Source organism: Haliaeetus albicilla, chromosome 4 (genome assembly GCF_947461875.1).
Source record: "Haliaeetus albicilla chromosome 4, bHalAlb1.1, whole genome shotgun sequence".
Lineage (NCBI taxonomy): Eukaryota > Metazoa > Chordata > Aves > Accipitriformes > Accipitridae > Haliaeetus > Haliaeetus albicilla.
Window position 1 is genome coordinate 18,484,635 of NC_091486.1, and position 23,658 is coordinate 18,508,292.

The 23,658-nt window shown below is 62.6% G+C and overlaps 1 protein-coding gene across 1 annotated transcript; it reads left to right on the forward strand.

The window, feature by feature from the left end:
* Positions 1–1,329: 1,329 nt before the first annotated feature.
* On the forward strand, positions 1,330–16,018 carry WNT6 (Wnt family member 6). Its single transcript, XM_069781155.1, has 4 exons — positions 1,330–1,522; positions 9,984–10,204; positions 13,160–13,461; positions 13,744–16,018. Exons 1-4 carry the CDS (start codon positions 1,446–1,448, stop codon positions 14,203–14,205), a joined length of 1,062 nt encoding a protein of 353 aa, XP_069637256.1. The 5' UTR covers positions 1,330–1,445; the 3' UTR covers positions 14,206–16,018.
* Positions 16,019–23,658: the final 7,640 nt, after the last annotated feature.

Here is a 23,658-nt window from a genome sequence, read left to right on the forward strand (position 1 = left end):
CCCAGTGGGCTGTCTGGGTGCTCAGTGGAGGTGGCTGCAGAGGTAGATCAGGGCCCCCCAGGGTGGCTGTCCCAGCCCCAGGATCCATGGCACTGGTGCTGCAGGGCTGGGAGCTTCATCCCCAAACTCTGCTCTGAGTCACGGATGGTGCAAGAGGAAGCAGAACCCCAGGGCCCTGGGCCGAGCCCTGGGAAACCATCCCCGAGGCTGTTCAGAGAGGAGAAAATTGGCCTGGCCGTTGACAGGCACCAGCTCCTCCTGTCCCCAGCTGCCCAGACCTGGTGTGGTCCTCCCCCTCCTGGCCCTGCTACCTCCCAGGCCCCTCAGCTTCCTCTTGCCCCAGGCAGCTCCTGCTGCCTGCTCTGATGTGGTCCTGGGGGGCTGTCTCCCTCCCGGGTCCTGGCTGCACCTGAGATGAGATCACCATAAACAAGCTGGCCCTCCCTGCACTCTTCTCCCGGTCTCTTTGCTCCTGGGGCTTGCTGCCATCATCCACCTGCGTGTCCCCCTGCCCCAGGGATGTCTCCCCAGAGGAGTTGGAGCTAAAAGTTGGGAGGTGCTTGGGGGGGGTGGTGGTGTCACTCCTCCAGTGTCCCCAGGCAGGACAGATGGGTCTGAGGGCAGGCAGGGCAATGAATCCAGGCTTGTGCCAGGTGACCCAACAGGGACAAGGGCCAGGCAGGGCTATGTGGGCAGCAACACGGGGGTGCCAGGTTTGGGCAAGGCTGTGCCAGGGGTGTCAGGGTCAGGCAGGACAGTGACCGGCAGGTGCCAGGGGGGACCTCGACAGGGGTTGGGTTTGGCAGGGCTGCACCAGGACCCCGAGTGGAGCCAGGCAGGGCTGTGCCAGGCAGGCTCCCGTAAGGGCTGCGGGGCTAAGCCGTGCCGTGCCAGGTGGGGCTGTGCCAGGCAGGGCCGTGCCAGGTCCCCGGGGCTCCGGGGGACAGGGCTGTGCCAGCCAGACACCGCTATAAGGGGTGCGCGTCCGAGCGCGGCGGCGGGACGCGGGGCCGGGCAGGCTGCAGCCACCGTCCCGCTGCCGGAGGGTGCCCGTGGCCGTGCCCACGCCGCGGCCGTGGCTGCGCGCCTGGAGACGAGCTTGGCACCCAGGAGTCCCCCCGCCCGGCCCGCCCTGTCCGTCCCCCCGGGCTCCGGTTTCCCTGTCGGAGGCAGATGCTTTCGCAGCCCCGTCCCTCCTCCTCCTCCTTCTCCGGAGCAGCCTCCGCGCCGCGCTCCAGCCGCCCGGAGGTGCCTGCCCAGCCCAGCCCCAGCCCAGCCCAGCCCCGCCGGCCGCGGTGCCCGCCGGCCCCGGCCCGGCGGAGGGAGGCAGCGGGCACCCACCCGCCGGGGCCCCGGCCGAACCCTCGGGGCGGCGGCGAGCCCGGCTGCCCGGGTCCCCACGGGGGGCGCGGAGGGGGCTCGGCGCTCCCCTCAGCCCTGGCAGGATGCTGCCTTCCTCCCGGACCCAGCTGGGGCTCTTCTTCATCCTCCTCTGCCCCGCCAACATCATCGGGCTCTGGTGGTGAGTAGGACATCCCGGGGTGGGTGCCAGGAGGGCGCGCAGGGTCCCTCGGTCTCCGGGGATGGTCCCCCCGCCCCAGCTTGGGGACAACAGTGTCCCCTGCACCCAGGGCAGCCCTTGAGAGGGGACCGCTGCTCGCTGGCCAGGCAGATCCAGACCGGGGGCACCCCCACGCTGCCGCGGTTTGGGCACACGAGCGCATTGGGGACAGCGGGCTGCGGGACCCCAGGGGTATGGGACACCCGGGTCCTGCGGAGGGAACTGCAGGCTGCCTCCCCGCACCCCAAGCCCACAGCCTGGGAGGGTTGTATGCCTGAGGGGTGGGGAAGGGGGCGTAGGGGCCTCCAGACCCCTCCAATAAGTCAACTTTAATTAAAAGCCCGAGGGTCCCTACGGTGTCCCCTCCCGAGCGGTGGCCTGGACGCGGCGGGGACAAAACCCCTGTTTGTAATGGTGCCTTCATCAAAGGCAGAGACGGTGCCTTGCAGGATACTGGAGGGGGTGGGGGATTCATTACAGGCGCAGAGCTGGGACCCAGCCTTGGAAAGCCCAGGTATCTGTCGAAACATGAACTATTTAAATCTATTAAGAATTTCACCCAGCCTGTCTTTATCCGGTTTTAAGTGCTTAGATTCCAGCTCCCCGGCGTGCCGTCCAGGCTATCATTCATTATCTGAGGCTATTCGTCTCCACATTGTCACACTCTTTTGACCCCTAAAATAAAGCTCTCCATAAGCCTTTCCCCTCCTGGTCCCCTGCCTGCCCACCAGTGATTTATTCTGTGGCTCCATCCCCTTCGCTAGCCCTGGCTCCAGGCGTGCAGGGCAAAAGGGGGGGCCTTGGTGGATATAAATGGTGCTGTTACGGTCAGTTGTACATCAGATGAGAGTTTGCCCCCGGAGCCCAAACGCTGTGTTTATTGCCGGGAAAGGGGTTAATGTGGATTTGAGAGGCGCTTGCTTGGTGTTTTTTGCTACAGCAGGGGAGAGCGAGGTAGGGTGAGTGCTGGCTGGGGCAGGGTGCGTGCAGAGGGTCACCCTGCTCCCCGCCATCAGCCTCGGGGTAGCTGTGCCATCCCGGGGCACGGTCCCTCCTGCTGCCCAAGAGCTGCTCTTTTTCCCTGGCTAATTCTCAGACAGCTGCTTCACACACCTGGCTGTCCCTTCAGCTCTCCTTGCTTTCTCTGTCCCATCCTCATCAATACCCACTCAGTGAGCCCTCACCCCCAAGCTCATGCCCTGCGCTCCAGCTCCAAGGATTTCAGTGCCATCCTGCCCACAGCTGGAGTGGGCACAGGTGAAGCAAGAGCTCCCTTTGCCTTCAATTCAGAGGCAGGCAGATGGCACTGGCAAGGGCAGGGTGTTGGGGTACTGCTGCCCCCCGCCCTGGCTGCTCAGAGCCACGTCTTACCACCGAGCCTGGGTCCTGCTGGTGCCGTGACCATGCTGTGCGTGCGCTGGCAGCACCGGCTTGGGGAGATTAGCAGGATTTGGCAGAGGAGGGCAAGGGGTCAAACTTGTTTTTTCTTCTCTCAAAAAAGAAGAAGAAAAGGAACCTTTAATTTAAGAATAATAACCCAGCTGCACGCAGCATGGCCAAATGCGCTGGGCAGCGGAGCGGCTGCAGGGGGATCACCAATACGCACTCTGCTTCACTCCAGAACCCAGATCCAGGGAGCGGGGAGGAGGTGATGTGTGGATGAGGCCACCAGCACCACCAAATGGACATGCCGACCTTCCCGGGACTGGGCACTGGAGCAGCCAGCTGATTCACGAGCTGCTTCCCCCAGAGCTTGGGATCTCTGGCCCCTGGCTGAGATCATCCCTCATTTCCAGGGAGCTCTTCCCATGCGGGGGAGAGAAATCCGGGCGCTGCCTGGCCCTTTGAGCCAGCTCGACAGGCAGCTTCCTACATGTCTGCTCCCCATCCCCATCCCCTCTGCCAGGTCTGGGTAGCACTGGTGTCTGTGGGTTTTGCTTTTGGTGAGGAGGGGTTCAGGGTTGCAGCCCTATGTTGTGCCAGGGCTCCTGGAAGCTCTAGGGCTGGTGGCATTGGTAGAGCGGTTCCTTGTTGTCCTTGTCACTGATGCATAGGGACTTTGGTAGCACGCTTTCACATGTGCATCTCTGGGCACCCATAGGTGCTTAGCCAAGGGGGCTTCTTCCCCTGGGCAGGAAAGGGAGGTCTTTACGACCTACCCCATCCCACCCTTGGGTGCATTGGCTGTGCAGTGTGGGGGGATGCAGGGGCTGCCTGTTTGAGGCATTTTTTTCCCACGCTGGTGACAAACTGATTTGTGAGAGTGGCACGGTGGGGTGCAGCGGGGCTGGGTCCTGGGGGGCATGGTCCTCAGCCCAGGCATGCAGCCAGGCTTGGCCACTCATGGGTGGTAACGGTGCCCGTTGGGATCCTGCCAGATGGCTGCATCTACAGAGAAAAGTTTGTGTGTGATGTACGAGCAGTGACATCATGCTGATGACATCGTAGCCTGAGAAAGAGCATCCTCATTGTGGTAAGATGTCCCCAGAGGGCTCACTGAAGATACAGTCACCCTTGTCCTACACCCCCTGTGCCCCTGTGTCTAAGAAGAGGCAGAGGGACAGGCAGACGCACGGATCTTTCCGTGGCAAAGGGGAGCAGGCTATGGTCAGTGCCGATGGGAAGATGTGTCATTCAGGTGCTGCTAGTGCCTTGGTTAGTGCCAGGCTGCAGGTAATAGGCTCCCCTTGCTCCCACCAGCCCTGTAAAATCTCTTTCTTCCTCCTCCCCTCATCTTTTCATGTTTCTCACCTGGCTCCTTGTGCAACAGTGATTCCTCCCTGAGCAGGACAGGCAGGGACTGCCTGAGGCTCCTGGGCTGGCCTGGAGGGTGCGGGGATACAGGGTGGGCCAACCTGGTGTCTCAGAAGCCCTGGGCAGGTTCAGAGCCAGTTTGTGGTTGGGCTGTGCTCACAGGGACAGAGGCACTGTGGGGATGGGGGCAAGCAAAGCTGGGCTTCCCCAGTGCCCCAACACCCATCGGCTCTCTATGGGCATGGACGAGAGCAGTCGGGAGGTGGAAGAGAGAGCAAGGGGGAAAACCATCATATGAGATGTGCTCTGCTCCAGCTGTGGGTCTGAGGGGGACCGGAGGGACAGACACCTGCCCTGTGTCCCCTTCCCATGTATGCACATGGGCAGTGCATCTCCAGGTTTTCACTGGGCTCCTTCAGAGGAGCTCAGGGAGGACCCATCCACTGCCACCCATGGCTGCACCCTTGCTTGATGGGGTCCCGACCCCATGGCCCCTGAAGCCACACACCCCCGGATGGGTTTCATGTGCCAGTGGCCTCCCCTTCTCCTCTGCCTCTCCCACCAGCACCCACACTGCCCAGAGCCTGTAAGGGCAGGCTGGCAGGCTGTAGGGCCCTGCCTGCATGTCTTGGGGTGAACATTGTGAGTCACCCTCCGCCCCTGCTGACCCACACCCACCACCCCACAGCCCATGGCCCCCCATGGCGTCCAGCAGACTGGGCTGCCCAGCCATCTGGGGCTTGCCCTCACCCCTGGACCAGCACCATGTGGGCAGCAAAACACCTCCCAGCATGGGAGCCCCTGCCCGGCGTCATCTCCCTGTACCTCTTCTGGGGCAGTGCTGACCCACTGGATTTTTCAAAGGGAAAACATTTCCCTTGCACTCTTTGAGATGGCACTGGCTCCAGAACGGGGCTACTTGTGTCGTACCACAAAGACAACTGACCTTTTGCCCATGCCATCCCTCGTCCCTGCTCCTGCACACCTCCATTCTCCCACAGTGACACCCAGGCTGCCCAGCCCTGCCTTATGCATGCCCTAAGCTGAAGGGCTCGGCTGGACTTCGCATCTGAGGCTTGACCTCTTCAAACCTCACCCATGCAAGAGGGTGCTGGGCAGAGCCGGGCACACCCCGATATTCGCTCAGGATGTGCAGGGTCCTGCCACCCCATGTAGCACCTGCATTTGGGCATGTACTAGCCCAGCCCTCATGCCACCCCAGCTCCAGCCTCCACAAGCACCCAGAGGAAGGATGCAGTGACCAGGGGGAGGTGGACCCCTTTCATCTCAACCCAGCCCCTCCAACACAGCTTTGGGACCGGTGCTTCTGCGGGCGTGTGCTCCTTCCATCCCCCCCCGAGTACCCGCAGCACAAGCTCGGGCAGCTCCTGCCCGCGAGCGCCCAGCCTTGACGTGACCCTGCAGCTGGCAGGTCCATCGGTTGATGCCATGCCACATCAAAGCCTCTTTCCTTTGGGTGGCTTCCCAGTTGTTTGCATGCCGTCCTTGCTGAGGAGGTGCAAGGAGGAGGGCAGGGAATGGTGTCCCCCTGCTCTCCCCAGTCCACGGCATTTCCCGCTCCTTTGGTGCCCCCGGTGCTGCTTGGCAGCCAAGCCCCAGCCGTGCCCCCCAGGGCAGTGACTTGCTGCTTACTCACCCCAACCTCCCCCCCGCCCCCGGGCACCTCCTGCTCTGCTTTCCACACCCGGCTGCCCTGTTAGTGGCAGCACCCACGCATTGCCCCGGATGAGGGGCCAGGTACCCGCCACGCGCCTGCGTGGGATGAAGGGAAAGCTGGATGGGTGAAAAATCATGCATATCCCCCCTCTTGTCCTGTTTGCACAGCTTGGAAAGAGACAGGCTCCCGTGGGGTCTGATTTCCTTGCAGGGCTGTCACTGAGTGTGACAGCATTGGGTGGAATGTGGGGTGACACATTCCCCCGAGGACGTAGCTTGGCTCTCCAGGACTGGCATCCTGCAGCTCTTGCCTCTCCAAGCAGGTGGAGAAGTGCCTGTGGGCTCGGGCAATGGGCCAGGTACCCTGGCACCCTGCATCCCCCTCCTGAAGGCATCCAGGGGCTGAGATGGAGACCTGGATATAAGGCAATCCATGCCCTCCCTACCCCACAGCGGGATCACCTTGCCACACGGGAATGCCCAGGCAGCAGTACTCAATAGATGCAGACCTGACTGGTCCCATGTGGAGCTGGCACAGCACAACCGCCACTCTCCCTTGGGGTTTCGGGGCTGTCGGGACCAAAGGACACATTTTTCTACGCAAGATGTAGGTGCCATTTATGAAGGCTGACCATCCCCTTCCTTGCCACATGGCTGTACCAGCCCCTCTCCATTGGACCCATGCAAACTGGGACCCTACTGGCTCCCCTCAATCATGGTCTGCTGGCAGGGGTTGCGAGAAGCCCTGCTCCACACCATCCCTGTGTCCAAAGGGGAGATGGGTACTTGTGCCAGGCTCCTTGGTCTATGATTTTGGCTGGGAACCAGACTGGGACATACTGGAGGCTCCATGACCATGGGCTGAGCTGGAAAAGCTGGTGATTATGGCTCTTGGGAGCCCCAGCTCTGTTGCAGCAAGGACAGCATCCAGAGCACAAGGGTTGCATCAGAAGCATCAATCAGTGACTCCTGTTTCCCGTGTGTCACCGGGACCGGGCTCAGGCTGCAGCTGTGGCAGCCAAACGGGTGACAACAGCAGGTTGGCGGTAGGTTGCAGCTCCTCTTCCGTGCCTCAGTTTCCACTTTCAGCAATGGGGGTTGTTTCCCTTGGACAGGGGTGCAGGAAATCACGGTGGAAAGCGGAGCCCATCGTCCCGGCTCCTTTCGGGGCGAGGCGGCCGCTGCCCGGCAGCAGTTTCGGCAGCAGGCGAAGGGCGCCGGGGGCAGGCGGGAGGGATGCTGCCGAGGCGCCGAGCCCGGCCGGGGGCTGCCAGGCGGGGGGCCGGGGTGCCCCGGGCAGGTTGAGGGGAGTCGGGCTGGCGACCTGGTTCCTTCACCAGGGCAGGGGGAGGAGTGCCCGGCGGCAGAGGTGGGGCACCTTAATTGTAGATGCGGGAGGCCTTGGAGCAGGACAAGCTCAGGCAGATCTGGGCCCCGCGCCGGAGCCCTTGCCAAAGCGGTAGCAGTTTGGCAGCATTTTTCTTGCCCTTGTCTCCCCCTCTCCCCCCCCCCAAACCCTCCAAAGCAAAACAGCTCTCGGGCTCCCGGCAGCCTCCCCGCGCCAGAAAGCGAAGCCCAGCGGAAATTAATATTGCGCCGGACTTAGGCAGCCCACCCCACGCCTCGACGGCATGGCCGGCGAGCTCCCGTGCGCTCCCACAGGCCTCCCCGCTGCCCGGGACATGGGTGGGGACCCCCGCGGTGCCGGCGAGCCGCCCACCACCCCCCGGCCCTGCGGGGCTGAGCTCTTCTTCCCGGCCTGATCCGGCGGGCCGGGGTGAGCTGCAGTTCAGCATTTGATCTGACGGCCCCGGGGGGCTGGCGCATCATTTTTATATGAGTACAAAGAGTCGTCTCTTAATGAAAGTCCCGTCCCGGCTCCCCTTCTTCCCCACCCTGCCGGAGCAGGCGGCCAAACCTCCACTGTCCTGTTGCGGATGTCGGGAGCCCACGGTCCCCAGGGAGGGAGAGCTAGGAACCTGGAATGGAGGCTTGAATCCCCATGTGGTCATCAATGGGATGGGACTGGACAGGCTCACTGGTGGGTTTCTACATGGGCCTCAGTTTCCCCATCAATGGGGCACCTGTGCCAGCCCAGTCACAGCCCCAGGATGCTTCCCCAGCTACCCCATCTCTTTGCAGAGGCACGCATGCATCACGCAGCAAAGGCAAACCAAGCTGTGGGGAGCAAAGGGAGATGGGTGCTCCCCAGCAGTGGTGCGGTCTTGCCTCAGTTTCCCTGCTGGAGGTCACCTTTCCAGGCTGTGCCTCTCAGTTGAGCTGTTTAGCCCTTTAAACCTCCAACCAAAGCATAAGGGCTCCTTTTCCAGGCTGTGTGAGAGGGCGTGTCTGCCCCAAACACAGCTGGGGTTTGGTGGGCAGGAGAGGCAGGCAGCTTGGGAGCCTGATGTGGGGCAAGGGGATTCTGGCAGGACCTCGAGCTTCAAACAAGGGGCTCGCAGGGCGTTTGCACTGGGGGCAGGATGTTAAGCAAAGTCCTGCAGACTGGTGTCCCAAACACAGACCCCAGCTGCGTGAGAGGAAAAAGGAAACCCAGAACATAGTTAAACACCGAGATTCAGCTTGTGATTTTCGAGCCCCTGGGGCTTGGCCAGACTATAAAGGTCTGGGTTTGGAAGCTGTAGCACAGCCGGTGCTCCCCAGCGAGCAGGGCTGCCGGCAGCATGGGCTGCCCGGGTGCTGCTCCCCAGGGGACCCCAGGGGACGTGGTCTCGCAGTCCTCGGGCATCCCAAAGCGCTGGGGGATCTGAGTCCAGCCCTGGGGTCCTGTGGGCATCCACAGCCAGGAAAATCATATTATCAAGCAGGATGAGCTCTGAGCCCATGGGAGCGGCGCTGGAGGCGAGGAGCTGCTGAGTGGGGCTGTGTTTGGGGCGTGCTAAATTCGGGTGGCCCATGGCCACACGGTCTCCATGCCACGGGACGGGTGGCGTAGGTGGGAGGCCGTCAGCACGGCGTGCCTGCCCTCTGCCCGCTGCGGCTCCAGCGTTGCCTGCGGCGGAGCTGGAGCATCGCCTGCCCTGGCACGGGGCACGGCACCGGCAGGCTGCACAGCTGCACGAGCCGTGCCGTGGAGGGCACTCCAGGCAAAATGTGTGGGGAAAGTACAGGAGTTTCTGTAGCCAGCGGCACGCCGGGGAGGGCGTCGTCGTGCTCAGACTTTGCCTCCCAGCCCCGAGAGCCAGGCACCTCTCTCCAGCTGTGCTGGCAAGGAGGAGCCGCCTCTGACACGGGCCCAGCCAAGACTTGCCCTCCCACGCTGGCATCGGCAGGGCTGGCGATGCCACCTGCAACCCTCCCTCGTGCGCCCGCGGTTGCCCGTGGCTCTGTTCCCTTGGGGCCGGTGCCTGGGTAGGGGGAGTCGAACATGGGAGCTTGGCCAGCAACCAAGCGGCTTTATCACTGGCAAGGTCACTCGTCTCGTCTCCCACGGGGTAAAGCAGTGAGCCCCCCCGGAGAGGGGGAGGCACACCGAAAGCACTGGCTGGGCTCCCCACGGGGCTCCAGGAGCCGCAGCTGCACTGGGCATTGGTCACGCCGCAATGCCAGGGCTGTGCTGGGTCAGTGCCAGATGCAAAGAGCAGGTGCTAAGCAGCACAGCACCTCTGCCACCTCCCGTCGGGTACACCACCATCACCCCCAAGGGATGTCCCTGAGGGCTTCGGGGTGTGAAGTGGCACGTGCCAGCATCGTCCTCCAGCCAGCCCCACAGCTGGGGATCTCCAACCGGCTGGGGAGGGCAACGTATGCCCTGAGTGCTGGCACGCAGGTGCCACCCATGCCTTTTGTCCTGTCCTCCCCATATACCTCTCCCTGTCCCCTTGTCACCCAGGGTCACCACTGAGCCAGCACTGCCCTGTGGCCCCACTCCGACCCGGGGAGCAGGTCTGGCCATGCCCCATCCCCACCCTGGTCCCCCCCCACCGGGCTTGGGTGCTGGTTTTGCTCTGCTCGCTGTCCCCTCCTGCAGGGCAGTGGGGAGCCCCCTGGTCATGGACCCCAACAGCATCTGCCGCAAGACGAAGCGGCTGGCAGGGAAGCAGGCGGAGCTGTGCCAGCTGGAGCCAGAAATCGTGCAGGAGGTGGCCAAGGGCACCAAGCTGGGCGTCCGGGAGTGCCAGTACCAATTCCGCTTCCGCCGCTGGAACTGCACCAGCCACAGCAAGTACTTCGGCAAGATCCTGCAGCAGGGTAAGGCCAGTGCTTCCTCGGCCTTCCACCTCCCAAAAAGCATCCAGCCGCCCAGTCACACGCCTCCCCGGGACTTCTGGAGCAGAGTCTGGGTGTGCAAACCTGTGTGTGTGTGTATGTGCGTGCATGTGCGTGTGTAGGGGGTTGCTCAGTGCTCCCCGGTGCAGTCACGCTGAGGTTTTACTGCCGGGACATGTCTCCCCGTGTTGTAATGAAGCAATTACCGATGCTCCCAGACAGCACGGGGCTTCACAAAGCCCAAGAATGCACCCTCGTCTGGCAGTGATTTACTGCTCCCCTGGGACCCCGGGGTGTGTGGTGGGGCGGGGGGTGGGAAGGGGCCCGGGTGGGAGGCAGCACACAGCCACTGGGAGCTGCCCCTCGCCCCGTGGGTACCCTGCAGCTCCCTCCTCCCGGCCTTGCAGGGAGCAGAGAGGATTGCTTGGCCCCCATCCCTGCATCCCTGGGTGGGCACCCTGATGCCACCCCGAGGGTCAGGGGTGAGGTGGCAGGGAGGGATGGGCAGGTCCCACCCAGGTGGATACAGTGGTCCAAGCCCAGCCCAGCTGCATCAAAGCCAGAGCAGGAGAAGAGTGAGGGGGCACCCATGAGTCTGTAAGGGATGGAAAAGTCCTGCCACGGTCCCCAGGGAGAGAGGCTGGGGCAACAATAGGGAAGGGGGGGATGCTTGAAGCACCTCGGGCTGGTAGGGCCACTTAGTGGATGGTGAGTTTAGTCCTGCCCCTGTTCCCACGTTGGTTGGTGTGCTGGGGTGGATGAAGATGCTGGAGCGAGCCCTGGTCTCCTTGGCCATCACATCTCCCGCTGGTGCATCCACCAGGCCACGGAAGAGCACGTATGTCCTTGGGCCTTGCAGGGGGGTCAGGGTGGCCTCCCTGGGGGCATTGGTGAGGGCAGAGTGCCCTGGGCACCCGGCAGCTGCAGGTACCAGTGGGGGGCAGAGCTGGGGCCCCAAGGGAGACACCGGCCTGTGGTGGGGGGTGCAGGTTCATTTAAGAAGCTGATTTGCAAGTGTGGGTTCCTCCCAACACAGGGACGGAGGTGTATTCAGTTGAGGGGCAGAGATCCAGGGCACGTGGGGGACACACCTGCCTCTGGAGTCATCTATTTTCACACCAGCCTGGCAGGTGGGATCTGTGCCAGGAAGGGTGCAAGGCTGGAAGCGGGGTGGTGCCAGGATGCCAGGGCCAAACCTGGTGGCGAGTGGGCGATGTTGGCGGATGAGCTGGCAGGTACCCAGGGGCAGATTGGGTCGGAGGAGACGCAGGCACATCAGGCATGGGGATGCTGAAGGAGCCACCACGCTCTGTTTGTCCCAACCTCGTTGCCGGGGCTGTGGAGATGAGCATTGTCCTGAGGACAGTGGTGAGTTTGGGAGTCCCTGGCACTCCGAGGACATGAGACATCCCAGCTAGACCTGTGGAGGTCCCCAAGGCTGAATCGTGGGTGTCAGGAGCAGAGAGCTCGCACCGCACTGAAAGGTGCCGGCAGGCACCAGCCTCCCTGTAAGCCTGCAGGGACTGCATAAACCATCCCAGCATTTCTTGGATTCCCAGCTACCATCGGATGGGCACGTCCCATCTGACAGCCTCTTCTTTCCAAGAATGCTGCGGCACGCTCTGGTTCCCGGCCGTGGTCTCCCTGGTGCAGTCGCGGCCATCGCCCCTTCCTTCCCTGCCGATTGTGCCAGGCGCTGCGTGCCAGGGCAGGCTGGCTTGGGGGGAGCCATGTGTCTGGAAGAGCTGTCAGAAGATCAGCATCCCCCCGGGGCCCCGGCTGGCAGGGTGGCACAGGGACCTCTGCCAGCGGCAGGCTGCCTGCCCAGGGCTCTGCCAGTTTCAGGTGGGAGCAGGCGGGTGGTCATGTGGCTTAGGGGGGACAGGAGGGCCAGGGCAGGGGACACCCGTCCCCGGAGTGGCACTGCTGGAAAGGCACCAGTGTGTCCAGTTCCTACCGACAGCAGTGGGAATCAGGTGCTGCGTGGGCTTGTGGAGGAGCCCCTCATGGAGTCAGTGCCACCTCTTCCCGCAGCCCCCCCAAGTCAGAGTGGTGGAGACAGAGGGATAGGGCACCCCCCAAAACACAGCTTCTCGTCCATCCCCATGCCCTCTGCATGTCACCACCCTGAGCCAGCCCTGCCCTGGCATTTGGGTGGGCAGGGGTTTGCCTGGCATGGGTGGGGGGAGCACGGGAGCCCCCCCAACAGGGCGCCGCGCCCCCGCTGCCAGAATCCCCCGCTGGCTGCGGCTGCGAGCGGCAGGTCCGGGCAGGGGAAAGATGCTTGGAATTTGTGTCCCGGAGCAGAGAGAGACAGGAGCAAATACTAATAATAAATAATCCTGCAGGGTGGAGGCTGTGCCGGCAGAGGGAGGGGGGGCAGGCAGCACCCCATGGCAAAGCGGGTATGGGGGAAGAGAGGGCAGCACAGCTTCATCGCTGCCACCCTGCAGAGGGATGAGCGGCACCCATGGTGTCCCTCACAGCACTTGTCTCCAGGTGCCAGCCTGCAGCTGGGGGATGGGGTTTTTACTGCTTGGAGGGACATTGCAGGGTAGCGTGAGAAAGCTGTGGGTACCACCTGGACACCTGGGATCCCCCTGCTCTCAGAGCTCCCCTCTTTCCCATGGGGCAGCACCTATCCTTGCAAGGGGAGGCAGGAGATTTGTTGCCCCTAGGACCCTACAGCTGGGGTGGAGGAATGCTTACAGGGCCTGGCCATCCCCCCAAATTCTGCATTCTGCTTGCAAGAGACAGCTCTTGCCCCAGGCAGCTTGCTCCAGGGTGGGTGCATTGCCAGGGAAAAAGCACGGAGCACAGACGAAGGGAGAGAAGGGGAGGTCTGAGCCCCCATGGGATGTCGGTGGGGGGATGCTTTGCTTGCACAGTCTTTGCCAGAGCTGACCCCACATCTCAGCCCTGTCTCTTCTCCTGTAGATATCCGGGAGACAGCCTTCGTGTATGCCATCACGGCGGCCGGGGTGAGCCACGCCATCACGCAGGCTTGCAGCATGGGCGAGCTGCTGCAGTGCGGCTGTGAGCTGACGCGGAGCCGGGCTCCCCCCTTGCCCACAGCGGGTCCGGGCACAGAAGGCACAGCCTGGGAGTGGGGGGGCTGTGGGGACGACGTGCAGTTCGGCTACGAGAAATCCCAGCAGTTCATGGATGCCAAGAGCAAGAAGGGCAAAAATGACATCCGCGCTCTTATCGACCTGCACAACAACGAGGCCGGGCGCTTGGTAAGGCCCCTGTGCTCCCTGCCCTCTCTGCAAGCATCACCCCGTGCCCCTACCCAACCCAACCCTCCAACTTTACCTCCCTCAAGCCATGCCTGCACCAACTTTGGGTGAGATTGGACCAAATATCTTTCAGAAGCCCTTTGCAGGTGCTTTGGAAACTCCCTGTGCCCCCCTCAGCACCCTCCCCCGGGGCAAGGCAGCACCAAGAGGCAGGGTTTTGGCTGGGGGTGCTGGGCAGGGAGGCCGGGGACCGAGGTCTGAGCATCGCTGTCTCTTCCCCAGGCGGTGCGCAGCTACATGAGGACAGAGTGCAAATGCCACGGGCTGTCGGGCTCCTGCACCCTGCGGACCTGCTGGCGGAAGATGCCCCATTTCCGCGAGGTGGGGGACCGCCTGCTTGAGCGCTTCAACGGGGCTTTCAAGGTGATGGGGGGCAATGACGGGAAAACCCTCATCCCCGTGGGCGACAACATCAAACCTCCCGACAAGCAGGACCTCATCTACTCAGCCGACTCACCCGATTTCTGCTCAGCTAACCGTAAGACGGGCTCGCTGGGCACCCGGGGCCGCATCTGCAACAGCACAGCCATGGACACGAGTGGGTGCGACCTGCTGTGCTGCGGTCGAGGGCACCGGGACGAGACGGTGGTGCTGGAGGAGAACTGCCTTTGCCGCTTCCACTGGTGTTGTGTGGTGCAGTGCCGCAAGTGCTCCGTCCGTCAGGAGCTCAGCCTCTGCGTCTGACTGCCTGGGGTTGGGGGAGGACAATTTGGGGCACCACCCCCAGGCTCATGCTGTGGCCTCCCCGGGACAGAGACAGGCTGAGCCGGTGGCAGGGACGGCATGGGTGAGCCCAGCTCTGCACCCTGGGGAGTCCCAGCTTCCCCGGGGGACAGCATGGGGCTGCCTGGCATCCCCACTGCCCTCACCGTGGGGGCTGTGGGTGCAGAGCTTCCACTAATAAAGCTATTTAAAGCTGGTGTGCCACAGCGCTTCCTGGGGAGGGCTGGGAAGCGCTGACTGCTGTACTAGGATGGAACCGGCCGGAGAGCCGTCCTGCCCCGGCCATGAGTCCTGATCAGCCAGGCTCCCTCCATCCTCCTGTTCCTGCTGGCCATGGTGGGACCCATGGCAGAGTCACGCTCATTTTTTATCCACTCTCTGCTTTTCTCCATGTTGTAGAGCCAGGAGATGAGTGTGGATGAGGGCAAGTGCTCTCCTGCCCTGCTCTGCAGCCCCCAGGCTGGGTGGGTGCTCTCCTCCTATCATCCATGACCACCAACACTTGGGGATGCCAGTTTGTGTCCTGCCACCACCCTACCTGGGATGTTTGCGGTGACCTGCAGTCCACGGTCCCTCCGCTCACCCCTCATGAAGGAGGTACAGCTAGCTGCCCTGACACCATGGTGATGGGCTGTGAGTTTCTTGAAGGCATCCTCTATTTTTTTACTCCGTCTTCAGCCAACGTTGCTGCAGTCCACGCCACATGGCCTGGCATGGAGAAGCCCTGCGTGGCACTGACACTGTTGGCTTGGTGGCATGTGAGGCATTCGCTTGGCATGCTGTGGGCCATCTGCAACCTCAGCTGACCAGCACCATGCCAGGCACATCTTGGTAACCTGATCAGCCAGTGCCCCTCATGGGCAAACACAGGGCAAGGAGCAGCTCGCCTGGCTGCCCAGCAGGACAGGCTGCCATCCCTCTGCTCCAGAGGCTCTGGGGGTCTCCAAGGGGATCCCTCCCATCCTGCAAGGAGCCCAGAGGGAACTGGTTTCTCCAGCTCTAGCCAGCGTGGGGGTTTAGGTAACTAACTGCAGAGGGGAACATGTGTGTGCAGCACCCGCTTGGCTGGCAATGCCACACTGGGCAGAGGAGCCCCTGAGGGACGTCAGCAGAGCCAGAACCTGGGCAGAGGGGTCCACGCTCCTGTGCCTGCCCTCCATGCTGTAGCAACGCAGAGCATGGGGGCTTTGCCCATCCACCCCTCTGCAAAAGGGCTACTGGGGCTCTTAGCCGAGTCGGGCAAGGCCCCGCGCACTGGGTACTGCCAGGCAGGGCAGGAGCAGAGCTCGCAGTGCTGGGCACACTGGAAGGCAAGGGGAGCTGCAGTGGGGTGCTAGTGATGCCCACCAGTGGGTCCTTCCTTGCCCCCCACCCCAGGCAGCCAGTGGGGAAGGGCAGGGGAAGCAGGGTGCCGGTGAACCATTAACTTGGCCCAGCAAGTGCTGGGGCAGGAGCCTCTAAATCTGTCAGCTGCAGCTTTGCAGCTGGAAATTCCCTCCTGGCTTGCCCACAGCAGTGCTGGGAGAGGGGAGGCACACGGGGCTCCCGGGAACTCCCGGCCACATGCCCGCCCATGGGAACACAAGGGTGGGTGCGAGTGGGGCTGGGTGGGTGCAGGTGAAGGTACCTGTGCATGCCACCAGTTCAGCGTGCGTGTGTGTGCGTGCACAGGTAACACGTCTATGCATGTTCACAACCATATATGTGCAGGTGAGCTTGCGTGCACACGCATCACTGTGCATGTGAGCCCCTCGTGGGTGTGCAAACAAGTTGGCCCGTGTGTCTTCATGCATGTCTATGAATACACAACAAATTGTCAGTGTGTGTGTGTGTGTGTGCGCCGGTGACACTGTCCCCTGTGTGTGCCTGTGTGCGAGCATGTTTGTTTGCACGTGTCTTACTGTGTTTGTGCAGGTATGTCTGGGACAGGAAGGACATGCGTGGGTGCAGGAAGGCCCTGCAGGAAGGGAGCTGCAGAGATGTAGGGTCTGTGTACTGGGACATGTGGGGACCCATTTTGTAGGCTGAGCAGGTCTGTTTGGATTAGAAACACTGGAGCACACCTCAAGCCCTGCGCTGCTCATCAGGAGAGCTCAGTTCAGGCAGGTCCTGTGAAACTTTGGGTCACCCTGCTCTCCCCTGGAGCCATGCCAGGGTGAGGCCAGTTGTACTGGGGGATTCTGAATCTCTCTGTGAGATATTAGAGTCCTAGCTCTGACCTTCAGCAAGCTTCCTCTCAGGAGTCTGCCTCAGTTTCTCCACAATGGGCTGCTTTCATGCTCCTGGATGCACTGACATGGCTCTGAAGGTCTGGATTATGGATAAACCCTGGGGAAAAGAGGTAGTTCTTTTGAGTAAGGGATCTAACCTATGTCCTCTCTGCCATTGCCCCAGATCACAGCTCCTGAAGGCTGGAGACCACAAAAGCCAAAAATGTGGAGGGGGAAGAAGATGGAAAATGGAGCTAACACAGGGGCAAGGGGTTCTCACTTGGAGAGAGGCACATGGCCACTGATTGTGGGGTGACTCCTCTGCAACCCCAGGACATCTCCAAATGCCCTGCCCAGCTGGGGAGAGGGGTTAGCTCTTTGGGAGCTGCCAACTCCCTACCACTGCTCCCTGCTGTCCCGGAGCTGGCAGAGCCAAATCCATTCCCTTGGTAGCCAGGAGAGGCCCTGGCATAGGCAGGTGATGCCGGTAGCCAGGCAGGGGCTGGACCTGGCCCAGTGGTCTGGAGAGGGCTGAACAGCCAGCAGAGCCCCCTAGGAATCTCCCAGCGTCCCAGACATCTAGCAGCCCCCCCCAGCTCCCCAGACCTCCAGGAGCTCCCCAAGAGCTCCCCAGCCGCTAGCACCCCACCCCAGACTCCTAGAAGCACCCCAGCAGCCCCTAGGGGGCCCTCACCCCCCTCTTAACTCCCCAGAAGTGCCCCAGGAGCCCCCCCCCCCAGATTCCTAGGCATCCCTCAGCTCTCCAGACCCCTAGGAACCCACTGAAGCCCCTCATGAGCCCGCAGCTCCCAGCCCGAGGGGGCGCAGCATCCCCGCCGTCGCCGTGGCAACCCGGGATGCGGGGCGGGGCGGCCGGCGCGGCGCCGGGCGGCCGCCAGGGGGAGCTGCGGCACGGTACGTCACGGCAGGGCGGGGTGGGGCGGGGGTGTCCCGGGGGAGGGCTGAGGGGGGCATGGGGGGGTGTGGGAGTGCGTGGGGAACATGGGGAGTGGGCATCGGGGTGTCTGGGGATGGGCTTGGGGGTGTCTGGGGGGGGGGTGTGTGTACGCGGGGCATGAGGGAGTGCGTGGGGGGGTGCGTGGGGGGGTGCAGGGGAAGGCGTGGGGATGTCCGGGGAGTTTTATTGGGGGTGTGCATAGGAGGGCATGGGGGGGGGGAAGAGTGTATAGGGGTGTGCATGGGGGAATGTGCGTGGGGCTGCATGGATGTGGGTGTGCACGGGGGTTCGTGGAGGTTCACGGGGGGATGCAGGTGGCTGTGCCTGAGGAGCTGTACATGGGGGCTTGTGTGCGTGGGGGTGTAAGCGTATGGGTGTGTGTGGGATTGTGCTTGGGAGAAAGCGCGTGGGAGTGTGCGTGTGAGTATGTGTGAGCCCCCGATTCCCTCCCAAACTCTCAGCCCCATGCCCTTGGGGGCAGGACCCAGCTCTGGGGGGCTGGTGTGAGCCGGGGGGCTCATGGGTGGCTGTGTGGGTGCCTCGTGTAGCTGGGGAGTCCAGGGGGTGTAGTTGTACATGTGAGTGTGTAGCCCAGATCCCTGGTGCTGGGCAGTTTGCATTGCAAAACTTGCATGATCTTCCCAAGGGAAACAGAGGAAGTTTATAATATTTGGGTTAAAAAAAAAAAAAAATCCCAAACCTCTGTAATGTTAATGGTTTCATTTTATTTTCTTTCAAATGGGAAGAGCACAATTTTCCCTTCAATTGCCCAAGTTGAAAACAGCCGGACAGATTAATTCAATCAAACTTGAAAAAAAATCCCTCTGGACCGAGACCAAAAATAGAATGTTTTTGCCAAAAAAAGAAGCTTTTTAGGAAAGTTTGGAGTAACACAGATAGGCCTATGAGGGGGAGGCTGAGAAACCCAGATACCAGCTCAGCTGAGGGAAGGTTTGGACAGCAGCACCCAAAACCTCCGACAAACCCACCTCTCGTGGTTGTGGTCCCTCTGCCTGCTCATTGCAGGGTGCTGAGCAGGGGTCTGCCCAGCCGGCAGAGCTGGGTCCTGGCCAGGGCTCTTGCCTGCTCAGCCGTGCTGTCCTGGGAGGCCTCTGACACTCCCTCTCCAGGCTCTGCTGCTCCCGCCAGGGAGCTGTCAGCAACTGTCCTCCTCTGTCCCCACTCCAGATCCCAGTGACAGATGTCACCCATGCACCCACGGGGTGTCCAGGCCAGCCCTGCTGCAGTGTCTCCAAGCACCCAGGCAAGGGGATGTGCTGGGACTCAGGGCACCCAAAGCAGGGTGCAGACAGTGGGCACCAGCCCTTGAGGAGCAGGAGATGGGGTGCACAAGGACCCCCAGATGTGCTCTTTGGGGATGCTGCCTGTCAATGTGAGGGGTCTGTGTCCTTCCTTTTTCTTGATCTTCTCTGGCACTGGTGTCTGGCCCCTGCTCTCTCCGTGCAACCCCAACACTCTGGTGCCAGGTCTGCTGGCACAGTGCACACTAAGCATCATCTGCAAGGGCAGTGGGCTCTGGAGTCTGGCAGGGAGTTGCCCCCCCACCAGGGCACCCCTCAGACCCCCCCCAGCAGAAGGACAGGGCAGACACCCCTCCACTCCTGAGTCCTGTTCCTGACTGCCAGCATCTCACCTTATCCAAATCCCTCCCGCAGCCTCATTACTTTCCCTGTAAGGAAGGCAGCAGCCATCCTCCATCTCTGGGGAGGGGGCTCTGACCATGCATACCCCGGAGGGCACAGCTGCCGGAGAAGTGGCTGCTGAGGCAGCTCCATGCCCTGCTCACCCTGCATGGGGACCAGCACCCTCCACCCATCCCTGGGGCAGTGCATCCCTCCCTGCAGGGGAGAGGCACCCGGGGCAGCGCCGCACAGACGCGCTTGGCCAGTCCCAGCCGGCCACCTCCCCACCGCCCCAGCCGGCAGCTTGGCCCTTTGGGGACACTCTCTCCCTGCCAGAGGCAGTGCAAGGGCTGGGATCTCCCATCTCGGTCATACCAGCACCCCAACCAGCTCGATGGCTGCTCTGCCACGGGGTGTCCCCCTGCACGGCCAGTCCCTGTGGTTTGGTGGAGGCAGCATGGGTGGGAGCCTGCCCCAGCCCTGGCATTCGAGGCTCCCGCAGGATGGTACCCACAGCCAGGCTTCAACCCCTTCCCTGCAGCCTGCTGCCACTGTGGCACCCACTGCCAGGTGCTGGGAGGAGGATGAGGAGGAAAGGTCTGCCTCACCACAAGGATGCTCCCGAGGATGGCTGGAGGCGGCCGGATCCTGCCTCTCCGCCCTGACGCAAGGGGCAGCGTGGCCGAGTGACAGCGCTGGGGCTGGCATGCACCCACTGCCCAGGGCCCTGCCAGCACCCCAGCCCCAGGCAGCCAGGACTGGCTGGGCCGGCCGGGTGGCCGTGTGGTTGGGTCCTGAGTCACGGCAAGCAGACTCGGGCAGGTCGTGGGGTGTGAGCCAGAGGGAGGGCAGCGATGCTGGGGGCTCCGGTGCTGCTGGGCTGGGGCAGCTTGGCACAGTGACTAACGCTGCCACAAAAGGCAGGGTCGCCCGGACCCCACGCCCAGCCCTGACTCACGCAGCCATCACTCTGGTCCTGTGGGTGCTGCTGGGCAGGGGAGCGAGGAGAGCTGTGCTGCAGGACAGCAAAGGCTGGGTGCGTGGCTGGCTGCATGGGCTCCCAGCGAACATCTCCCTCCTCTTTCTCCTCCAAACTGGCTTGCATGCCCTGCTGCAGACTGCAAGCCACACAGCTCCCAGCATCCTTCCTCTCTGTCCTGGTGGCATCAGACTGAGTGTCTGTCCTGGTGCTGCTCCATCTCTGTCCATCCTCCTGCTCCCCCATGCTTTAAGTTTCCCCAGAGCTTCCCGCCGCACCCCTTCAGCCCCAATCTGTGTCAGCAGAGCTGCCCCATCCTCCCACACCTGCACACACAGACTGGTTGGATCTGGCGGTCCCAGGGGCCATCGGCACTTCCAAGGCTGTGGCATGGCCAGGACAGTGCTGGCTGGAGCAGACTGGTCTCTCCCCGTGCTGCCCTCTGGTCCTATCTGTGGGCCTGCAGCCAGTCGGTAAGATCAAGTGGGAGCAGTGTGGTACAGCACAGAGATCTCAATGCCTGCCTTTCCCTGCCGTGGGTCTCTAAGGGGTCATCCTTTGACATCCCAAAGTCCCAGCCAGATGCCTACTCCAAGGAGATGCCAGAGACCCTCCATCCAGTGCCTATGAAAATCACTGCATGATTGTCCAGGGCACAGGGCTTGGAGGATGCTTATCCCAGGGCAGAAGGGGCTATAGGAGGGCACCTGCCAGGAGGGAAGCAGGTGACGGAGCCAGTGAGTCAGGGACTGCATGCAGAAGTGCTGGAAAGGGCTTCTGATGGAGATGACAACAGAAGAGCCAGCCCCATTCTCCTGGGGGTGTGGAGCCTGTGGTGTGGGGTGTTGGCAGGACCTGCTCCTGCACGAGGGAAGAAGAAAGGAGCAGGGAAAGTGGAAGCAGCCTGGGGGCTGGGCAGGAGGATGTGGGGTGTAGAGATGGACGGTTGGCAAGAGGGATGGAGGGACAGAGAGATGGTAGGAGGGACAGAGGGATAGAAGGATGGAGGAAAGGGATGACGGAGAGGAAGAGGGCTGGATGCTTCCCCAGTCCCCTGCACAAAGCACATGCTGGGGCATCACGTAACCTGCTGAAGGAGGAGACCTGCCTGGGTGCTTTGGCCTGGGCAGGGGAGCTCCAAGGGCAGGACCCACAGTGCTCTCTGCCAGGGACCCCCCCCAATCACCTTTCCTGCCCTGGCTCCGGGCAGCAGCAACACCCTTCGTGCCAGCTCTGAGAGCTTCCCACATCCCTGCCGGGCCTCTGCAGAGTGTGGGGCTGCCAAGGGGCACTGGAGACAGGAGAGAAGCTGGGAGGTGGCAGGTCCCACAGCCCCATGGCCCTGTGACCCCAACCGGGGGGCTGCAGCAGTGACAAGGACAGAAGCAGTGCTCACAGAAGGCCCAGTTTTTGCCCTGAGCCTTGATGCTCCCGTCAGGACCATCCTCCACCAGCCTCGCATGCCTGCCTGCACCCATCCCTGCTTGGAGGGGCCAGATGGTGTCCCATAGGCCCCCGATTCCCCACAGATCAGAGCCACAATAGATGCTCAATCTTGTGCTTAAGGGCTTTGCTGGTGTAACGCAGAAGAAAGGCTGGAGCAAAGGGCTCACCTGGCTCTTCCTCAGCCCTGGGACGTTGCTGGGACATGAGGAAACAGGTGTGTCCCCCCTGCCTGCCCCCGCTGCGAGCACTGAGATGGTAGGACGCAGCGGTCGGCCTCCTCCCCAAGTCAGCAGCAGCGTGTGAGTGAGACACCCTCTCTTGGAAGCGATTATGTCATTAAGGGCTGGAGGAGGATGAAAGCGTTTCCCCTCTGATTTGCCTTGGCATTTATTTGTGCGCAGGATCCTAACGAACACACAAACATCTGTGCTCCTGGAGCCCGGGCACCAGGGTCCCCAGAGCCGTGAGAGTTGCCTTCTGGTGGGAAGGAGCCCCGCTTTCACTGGGGGACCTCCAAGAGGAGCCCCCAGAGCACCCTCTGGTGGGTCCAGGCCAAGGGCAGCGCATGCCTGGGTGTAAACCCTGGGGTGGCCCGAGAAAGCAGGGGTTAGCGGGGACCTGCTTGGGTGACCCAAGCCAGGGTGCTGCCTGGCAGAGGGGGCTGCTCCCCTGCCTCCCCCCACCTGCTAAGGGGGGGGTCCAGCCGGCGTGTACCTGGGTGCAAAGGGGAAACGGAGCACGGGAGCCAGGTCTTGGGTGGGAGGAGGTGGGGAGGGCAGGACCCTACGTTGGGGTCCGGTGTGTGTCACCCCCACAAGTCCCCTGGTGTGCTCTGCCAAGCCCTGACACTGTCCCTCCCGTCAGCCAAAGTCTGCAGCAAAGGGACAGGCATCCTCTGGCCCCTTCAGTGGCAGTGTGGCTGAGTGGGGGGGTCCTGACAGCACTACCAACCTCCTGTGGGACACCCCACATTGCCTGCTCGGTGCCAGGGGAGATCCAGGAGGGCAGCAGTTATGGAGGAAGAGGGATGGGTGCCGGGGCGATGCTGTGCGAGGGACCTCCCCGTGCACTCAGGGCATTGCCCAAGGGACAGAAGGGTCTGTGACCCCCCCTCCTGCGAAGCTGCGTGGGCAGGGAATTTGGAATGTAGATGCCAGCCCCGTGCTGGTTCTCCCACCTGCCCACAGGCTAAGCCCACTCGGGAGTGGAGCCAGGGAGCAGGAGAACAGCCAGCGCCCCCAGGACTGCAAAAGGGACGTCTGCAGGGATGCCACCCCCATGCACCCACAGTCCACAGGGGGGACAGCACAGCTTTCGGGCCCAACCCGGGATTGCAACTCATTTCCCAAAGGAAACGCATTTTCCTCCCCGGTGCAAACAGGAACCGACACGCAAGCAGTGCTGGCAGCCCCCGCCAGTGCTGCTGTGCCGGCGCGGAGACGCGCGGTGCCTGCCCGGGGGGAGAGCGCTTTGCCAGCTGCCGCCTGGCTGTTTACGGTGCGAACACCAGCATGGCGTGGGCCGCGGCAGCTGGGGACACCGGGGAGCTGCGGGGGCACAGCCTGCCAGCCGCCAGCGCCCAAGAAGAGCCCCCCCAGCCCCAGGGTGGACACCCAAACTCAGGGGACACCAAGTATCCCCATGACCAAGAAGGGGCTGCATTGGGGCAGACAGTGTTCACTGAGAGCCCAGTTACCCTGGGCTTTCCCAGTGCCACCCTCTTGTCCCCAAGGGAGCGGGACAGCCTACACGGCCACTGCACAGCTCCTGGATGGGAGACCCCCTGCCCAGCACCAGGAAGGTAAGGGGTGCCTGAACATTGGGAGGATGGTGCCAAGGAGCTGGGCACAATCTGGGTGCCCAGCCCAGGAGAGCTTGTGGGGAAACCGAGGCAGGGAGCGCTTGGTGGCCCCACCAAGGGAAGCCAGAGCCACATCCACAGCTCCTCCAAAGGCATCGGCCCTGCGGCACTGCTTCCCTGGCACCAGGCTGGGGGAGCCCAAAATGGGGCTGGCACCTCCATGGGATGTACACAGCCACGCTCTGTGCCCACACACACAGAGTCACACCCCCAGCACGTGCCACTCATGCTCACACCCCTGTGCACACAGACAGGCACCCATGTGCCTCGCACCAGCAGGGACACTTTCCTGCACACCCGCATCTCGTGCCATGCAC